The 7,549-nt window shown below is 51.2% G+C and overlaps 2 protein-coding genes across 4 annotated transcripts in view; one reads left to right on the forward strand and one right to left on the reverse strand.

Annotated features, from left to right (window-relative positions):
• EMC9 (ER membrane protein complex subunit 9) lies at positions 1–6,157 on the reverse strand. Of its 3 annotated transcripts, none has more exons than XM_083410791.1 (6): positions 6,003–6,157; positions 3,691–3,901; positions 2,519–2,595; positions 1,848–1,917; positions 1,517–1,611; positions 1–536 (listed from the first exon to the last, which is right to left on the reverse strand). In XM_083410791.1, the coding sequence occupies exons 1-6, from the start codon at positions 6,008–6,010 to the stop codon at positions 356–358; spliced, it is 642 nt and encodes a 213-aa protein (XP_083266917.1). In that variant the 5' UTR covers positions 6,011–6,157; the 3' UTR covers positions 1–355. The 3 variants fall into 3 exon arrangements, with proteins under 3 accessions (XP_083266917.1, XP_083266915.1, XP_083266916.1); XM_083410789.1 differs by having other exon boundaries at positions 3,691–3,933; positions 6,003–6,085; XM_083410790.1 differs by lacking the exon at positions 6,003–6,157 and adding an exon at positions 4,627–4,651.
• Positions 6,158–6,801: 644 nt separating this feature from the next.
• Positions 6,802–7,549, forward strand: part of GMPR2 (guanosine monophosphate reductase 2) — a 269,008-nt gene continuing 268,260 nt past the window's right edge. Inside the window, exon 1 of the mRNA XM_083410619.1 lies at positions 6,802–7,457. The gene's annotated coding sequence lies outside the window, so the exon portion shown is untranslated. The remainder of the gene's footprint in view (positions 7,458–7,549) is intronic.

Raw genomic sequence — 7,549 nt, forward strand, 5'->3', positions numbered from 1 at the left:
GTTTTGTTTTTTTAATTTATTATGTTATGAAACTAAATAAATGAAGCAACAACTTTTCACCTCCTACAAGTGCAGGATCTCAAAGGGGGTGGGGATAAATTCAGGTTTGTGTCTAGAAGCAACATGTTTCCGAAAGTATCAATTGGACAAAGATAAAAGGGGGGGGAAAGATTTGAGCTCCCCCCCTTTTTGCACAACCTTGAATAGTTTTGGCAGGTCCTTTTCTGCAGGAATTTCAAAAATCCCACCAGCTGCAAATCCAGTTTCTTTACAGCCATCTTGGAAACAGTCTGAGATTAGCCTCCGATCGCCCGACGGCCCTCCTCTTAACTGCTGCGGATGAGCTACGATTCCTTCACGCGCTGCCATTGGCCACTGATACCAACTGGGCAATTTTTGTGTTGAGTTGCTGATTGGTCCAGTCCTCTCTGATGTCATCCAGGTGGGCATCAAAATCCACCAACTGAGAGTAAGCTTTGTCTTCTAGGAGGGTCTTGCAGATGTGACGAGAGGATTCCCAGTCGCTCCACATGACCCTAGAAACCAGCAAAAGGAGGGCATTAAAAATCTCGATACAGACAATTCTCTCTCACTGGCGCTTCGGGTAAAGAGCTGAGGAGAGCCAGTGTCTTTGCACAGACAGAGTCGGGGAGATCCTGTCCCGCCTCTGCCAACGATTTCTCCTCTGGACTTGGCCATGTCGCTGTCCCTGCAAGCTCATTTCCACACCATAAGATGGAAATACAGCGGTGCCCCGCAAGATGAATGCCTCGCAAGACGGAAAACCCGCTAGACGAAAGGGTTTTCCGTTTTGGAGGTGCTTCGCAAAACGAATTTGCTATGGGCTTGCTTCGCAAGACGAAAATGTCTTGCGAGTTCTGCGGGGGTTTTTTCCCTCCCCCCCCTTTCCCCCAGCCCCTAAGCCGCTTAACAGCTGTTAGCTAAGCCGCTTATCAGCTGTTGCTAAGCCGCTTATCAGCTGATCTAAGCCGCTTATCAGCTGATCTAAGCCGCTTATCAGCTGGTCCACTAATCCCTTAATAGCCGCTAATCCCTTAATAGCCACTAATAGCCCTTAAACCGCTAATAGCGCTAATAGCGCTAATCCGCTAATGGGCTTGCTTCCCAAGACGAAAAAAACCGCAAGACGAAGAGACTCACGGAACGGATTCTTTTCGTCTTGCGAGGCACCACTGTAATAGCAACCAATTTGTTTTGGGAAGGCAAATGCAAACTACAAGAAAGAAGATTCCACCTAAACATTAGGAAGAACTTCCTGACAGTGAGAGCTGTTCGACAGTGGAATTTGCTGCCAAGGAGTGTGGTGGAGTCTCCTTCTTTGGAGGTCTTTAAGCAGAGGCTTGACAACCATATGTCAGGAGTGCTCTGATGGTGTTTCCTGCTTGGCAGGGGGTTGGACTCGATGGCCCTTGTGGTCTCTTCCAACTCTATGATTCTATGAAAGGGTAATGAGGTTTTTGCAGAGAAGAGAAATTACAGACAGCAGTTAACTCACAGGTTCTTGTCTTTGGGGATCCATTGCCGATCCTTCTGCTCTAGAACGATCACCGGAGGGACCCGGGGGTTTATCGTGAACTTGCGGTTATCCAACTGGGGGGAGTAAGCAGATGGCGATAGCAGTCAGGTTTCTGTAGTTCTGGGGACAGACCCCCCTGCCTTGTCTTTAAGTAAAGCTAGGTGGTAAGAGGCAGGAGGTGGAAGGGGTGCTGGATACAGATGGGAAAGTCTAGAAATTTCGAAAGGGGCATCTGGTGGGGGAGACACACAGATTGCCCACCTCTGCCCTACATAGTCCAGACCCAGTTGGCCCCAATCCCAGCTCTCACCATGATAAGAACGGCGCCCTCATACAGTTCAGCAATGCGTCCGACAGTCTTTTGTGCGAGGAAAGAAGCGCTTCGGGGGAACACAGAAAGGAGGGAGAGAACAGGTTAACGAGGAGAGATGCCTCTAACCAGTGGCGTAGCGTGGGTTGTCAGCACCCGGGGCAAGGCAAGTAATTTGCGCCCCCTAACCCGTGGATTTGCGCCCCCTAACCCTAACCCCCAGATGTTGCGCCCGGTGCGGTCGGCCCCCCCTGCACCCCCCACGCTACGCCACTGCCTCTAACCAGTACGTTTCCGAGCACAATTCAAAGTGTTGGTGCTGATCTTGAAAGTCCTAAACGGCCTCAGCCCAGTATACCTGAAGGAGCGTCTCCACCCCCATCGTTCAGCCTGAGGTCCACCTCTTAGGGCCTTCTGGCAGTTCCCTCCCTGTGAGAAGTGAGGTTACAGGGAACCTTGCCCTGCGGAATGCCCTCCCATCAGATGTCAAGGAAATAAACAACTATCTGACTTTTAGAAGATATCTAAAGACAGCTCTGTTTAGGGAAGTTTATAATGTTTGATGTTTTATCGTGTTGGGAGCCGCCCAGAGTGGCTGGGGAGGCCCGGCCAGATGGGCGGGGTATAACTAATTAATAACTAATAAACCAAACTCTGTTCCCCAGATTTACCTCTTGTCGTCCAGCCCAGAGTTGGCTTGGTAATAGCCAGCAAGGAGCAAATTCAGCTCCGAACTCCAGATGTCAACCTGCAAAAGACACAGAAATTCATAGGAAAACGGGAAGCTCTTCAAACCATTGGGGTCCACCTAGCACAATTAATGGACTTAAGGTTACTGCGTCCTTTCATTTCAATGGATCTGTTCCAAGAATCAGTAGCACTCTGGTACTTTGCTTTTAATTAGCAAACATCCCATTTAATCATTGTGCATATTGCACCACTCTAGAAAGGTATAAATTGGGACCTGGGGGGAAAAAGGGGGTTGTGTCTCCTATAAGTGCAAGACACCTTTTGCTTCTAAGAATAAACAGTTGCTTTTGTCTCTTGCAACCCTATTTGATTCTCTCATTTTTCATCTGAGCTAGGACTAGTCCTCATTGCACACCTGAGATGCAATCGCTTTTTTAAAAAATTGTCCTGAAAGGCAAGATGGAAAGAAAAAAGAAGCCAGTTCTATGACCTTACATCATAAGGTAAAGGTAAAGGGACCCCTGACCATTAGGTCCAGTCGTGACTGACTCTGGGGTTGCGGCACTCATCTCACTTTCTTGGCCGAGGGACCCGGCGTACAGCTTCCGGGTCATGTGGCCAGCATGACTAAGCCGCTTCTGGCGAACCAGAGCAGTGCACGGAAATGCCGTTTACCTTCCCGCCAGAGCGGTTCCTATTTATCTACTTGCACTTTGATGTCCTTTCGAACTGCTAGGTTGGCAGGAGCAGGGACCGAGCAACGGGAGCTCACCCCGTCGCGGGGATTCGAACCACCGACCTTCTGATCGGCAAGTCCTAGGCTCTGTGGTTTAACCCACAGCGCCACCCGCATTCCTACCTTACATCATACCCACCAGTTAATGATGGATTTTTTTTGGGGGGGGGGGAGATATTTAGTGTGCGGTTACACTGGGGAGGGGGGGAGAGAGACCTATGGCCTTCTAGTGTTGCTAGGTTCAACACCCGCCAGTCCCAGCCAGCATGGCTTCTGATCAGGAATGAGGGGAGTTGTAGCCCAGAAAATCTGGACAAACAGAGGTTCCTGACCCCTGGGTTGCCCGGTTGGTTCATTCCTTGTTGAAAGTGGCCTGCTGGTCCCCGCTCTGCTATCTGCGTCCCTCCAAGGGCATACCTGATTCAGAGCCACCTCCAGCATGACTGTGAGCGACAGGTGGCTGTGGAAGAGGGGGATGCAGTCTGTAATACAGAGGCATTCTGGCTGGCTGGCTGTTGCCTGGCGTCTCTGAGCCAAAAGCAGCCCGTTCACTGCGGCATGGGGGTAGCGGGCGGCATGGAGACACATCTTGACATAAGCCCGGGCAGAGATCTCCACTTCACCCATCCTGCCAAGCAAAGGAGCAGTCAGTTCCGCATTCTGAAACACAGGTGCTCCCTAATACACCGTTATCCCTGAAACTGGTTGACCCCATCTTCTTCTCCCTTCATTGCCTTCTCCCACAATATCTGAGCATCTCATCTGGAACGTGTCCAGAGGAGGGCAACCAAAATGGTCAAAGGCCTGGAAACGATGCCTTATGAGGAACGGCTAAGGGAGCTGGGCAGGTTTAGCCTGGAGAAGAGGAGGTTAAGGGGTGATATGATAGCCATGTTCAAATATATAAAAGGATGTCACATAGAGGAGGGAGAAAGGTTGTTTTCTGCTGCTCCAGAGAAGCGGACACGGAGCAATGGATCCAAACTACAAGAAAGAAGATTCCACCTAAACATTAGGAAGAACTTCCTGACAGTAAGAGCTGTTCGACAGTGGAATTTGCTGCCAAGGAGTGTGGTGGAGTCTCCTTCTTTGGAGGTCTTTAAGCAGAGGCTTGACAACCATATGTCAGGAGTGCTCTGATGGTGTTTTCTGCTTGGCAGGGGGTTGGACTCGATGGCCCTTGTCCTCTCTTCCAACTCTATGATTCTGTTCTATGATTCATCTGCCCTTCCCTCAGCTCCCTGCTACCCACAACATCCAGATCCTACCCCTCCCAAATCATCTCCCTTCCACACACCCCGATGCCCTCCCAAACCCCGATATTTTTTCCATGCAGAGGGCAGGGGCCTGTACCTTTCAAAAAAGCGTAGTGGAAGTTCTGGCAAATGCGACATGTCACAAACACAAGTGCTGGAGGAAAGTGGGAGGCTGGGGAGGACAAGCCCCCTCTGCCACAAAATGATGTCAACCTGGTGCAAAGAGACCTGATAATTGGCTATGCTGGCAGGGGTTGATATGGAGTCTCAACAACACCTGGGGGCCACAGAGACCTGTGCCCCGCTGAAATCTCTGACAAAGGCATCCTGATGCAAGTCAGAACTACTACTACAACTCTCATCGTCCCTGAGCACTGGTCCTGCTAGCCAAGGATGATGGGAGTTGTAGTCCAGCAACAGCTGGGGACCCAAGCTGGAGAGTGCCAGACTGGGACCTAGAGCAGAGCTTTCCAAACTGCGTTTCGCAGCATGTCAACGTGTCAGCTGCAGTGTGTAGGTGTGTGTTGCGCAAACGCAACACACCTACACAATCGTGCTCCTCCTAGGGCTGGAAAGGGGCTAGTTGAACCTCCGGCTTGCTGGTAAAGCTGAATCGCTGTTTCGCGAAATGAAGCGTGCCTAAAAACATGGAAAGTTTGGAAAGCTCTGACCATGCAACTCGCTGGAGGCTGGTCCTTGCCTCTCAGCCTAGCCTGCCACACTGTTGTGGGGATTAAATGTAGGTGGGGGGAAAGAATCATATCCACCACCTTGAGCCCCTTGGAGTAAAAGTGGGGTAAAAGGTAAAGGTCCAGTCGTGACCGACTCTGGGGTTGCGGCACTCATCTTGCTTTACTGGCCGAGGGAACCGGCGTACAGCTTCCAGGTCATGTGGCCAGCATGACTAAGCCGCTTCTGGTGAACCAGAGCAGCACACAGAAACGCCGTTTACCTTCCTGCCAGAGTGGTACCTATTTATCTACTTGCACTTCATGCTTTCGAACTGCTAGGTTGGCAGGAGCAGGGACCGAGCAACGGGAGCTCGCCCCGTCGCGGGGATTCAAACCGCCCACCTTCTGATCAGCAAGTCCTAGGCTCTGTGGTTTAGCTCCCAGCGCCACCCCCGTCCCTAAAAGTGGGGCATAAATGCAATAATCGGAATAATGATGATCACTGAGCCTGTGTCCTCCGTCCCCACTGCTCCCTCTGCCCCAGCCTCCAAGGCTGTGTCTCCGGGGGCCCGGGGCCTGACCCTGCCCTGCTCCCCTCAGCAACCCCATAACCCCCAGCCCCCCTTCTCTGAGTGCCCTCAACCCCTGCGCAGCTTCCCTCCAGCCCCGACCCCTGAGCCCCCCTTCCCCAGGGCTGCCCCTCAGGCTGCAAGGAGGCTCGGAGGAATGAAATGTGGGGAGGAAAGCGACCCCTGGGAGGGCGCCCCCCCCCCACCAGCCACGCGAGCCCCTCTTCACCCACCTTTCCATGCCTGCCCAGGCGGTTGTTCCTCAAACACCCCCTCCTACAACACCCCATCCATTCCAAGCTCCCCCATTGGCCGCGCCCGCGACCAATCACCGCGCGCTCTGCGCCTACGTCCACTTCTACGCTTCCGATTGGTCGCCGCCCTCCGGTGAGTGCGTTCCCATTGGCCGGGCCTTTTCCTGAATTGAGAGGGGGGGAGCCACACTACTAAACTAAACTCCTCCCACTCGGCGTCTTGTGAAATCAGCCGGCTTCCTTCCCCCACGGCAGCCTTATAAGGCGCTTCCGGTCTCCTGTCGAACTCGGCCTCTCCCGCCTTTCGGCAACTCGCGCCTCTATGGTTCCGCCCTCTCCCGTGATTTCCAATGCAGAGGGGCTGCCAACCACAGAGTTGCCAGGGTTTCTAGAGCGTCGCCGCTTCTCGCCCATAGAGAATTATATCCAATGGCGGCTTTCTGCGTTTACCGGAAGCTCGGCTTCTGCCTCTCTAGGCTTTCGCCGGCGTCATTGCTCTCGCTTTCCCAGGATCATAAAATAATATGCTAGAATGGTTCCTGCACTCCCCAAACCCGGAAGTTAGACATAAAGTAGTATTTTCTCATAAGCCTAAAATATATTATAGGGGGTCACGTACAAAGCTGCCTCTCCCCCCATCCCTATAGACAGCCTATGCCTTTAATAGTACACAGTCAGAAACTCAACAGATGCAGCTTTCCCATCAGTACCACCAAACTAGGAAAAGCTGCACCTGTTGAGTTTCTAGCAGCTGCTAGACAAAAAACTGATCCATTATTGTTACGGAAATTACGGGGGGGGGGGGCACATCTTTAAAGTTAAATGTTACAAATATTCTGCCAGAATGTATCCTTTCAACTTGACAGCTCAGGGAAGTTACCTAGCTTTTAAAATAATATAAAATCAACTCCTTTGCCAGTTTCCTCCATTCCAAAGCTGTTTTCCCCTTGAAAAAGGACTCCAGGAAGTTCCCAGAGGTGACTATTGCTGAGCTGATTGTTGGCCAAGGAAAGCCTAATCCTGTCACCAGACTTGCCAAGGGGTCCAGACATGCAAAGGAAGTTCTATTGTACTTTGGGTAGTGGGACTCCAGAGGTGTTTGCTTATGCTAATCTTGTACCAAGGACTTGTCTGGACATGTTTGCCAAAGTTAAACTAGTGTAACCCCTGTCTACCCCTCCCCTTTTGTGACATGTCAGTGATGTAGCAATGATGCTGTATGAACTGTATTCTGGGATATGGTGGGAAAGTTTTAAAAGTCTTTGTCACCCTATATTCGGGGTTCAAAATTCCTCTTTGAACCTGTTGCACAATAAACTGATCTACAGCTATTTGCTCCAGTTGGTGGCTGGATTCCTTCTTTATTATGCAGGGACCCACGGACGAGCTGGGTGACTGAGCAGCCTCACACCTAGATTTTTCCATAACAATTATGTTCAGTTGTAACACCAAAGGGAACCATTGTGATGTCGGGAACGCCTGGGTTCAAATCCCCACGTAGCCATGAACCTTACTGGGTGATCTTG

This window comes from Podarcis tiliguerta (genome assembly GCF_965153285.1).
Source record: "Podarcis tiliguerta genome assembly, chromosome: 13".
In the NCBI taxonomy this organism is placed as follows: Eukaryota; Metazoa; Chordata; class Lepidosauria; order Squamata; family Lacertidae; genus Podarcis; species Podarcis tiliguerta.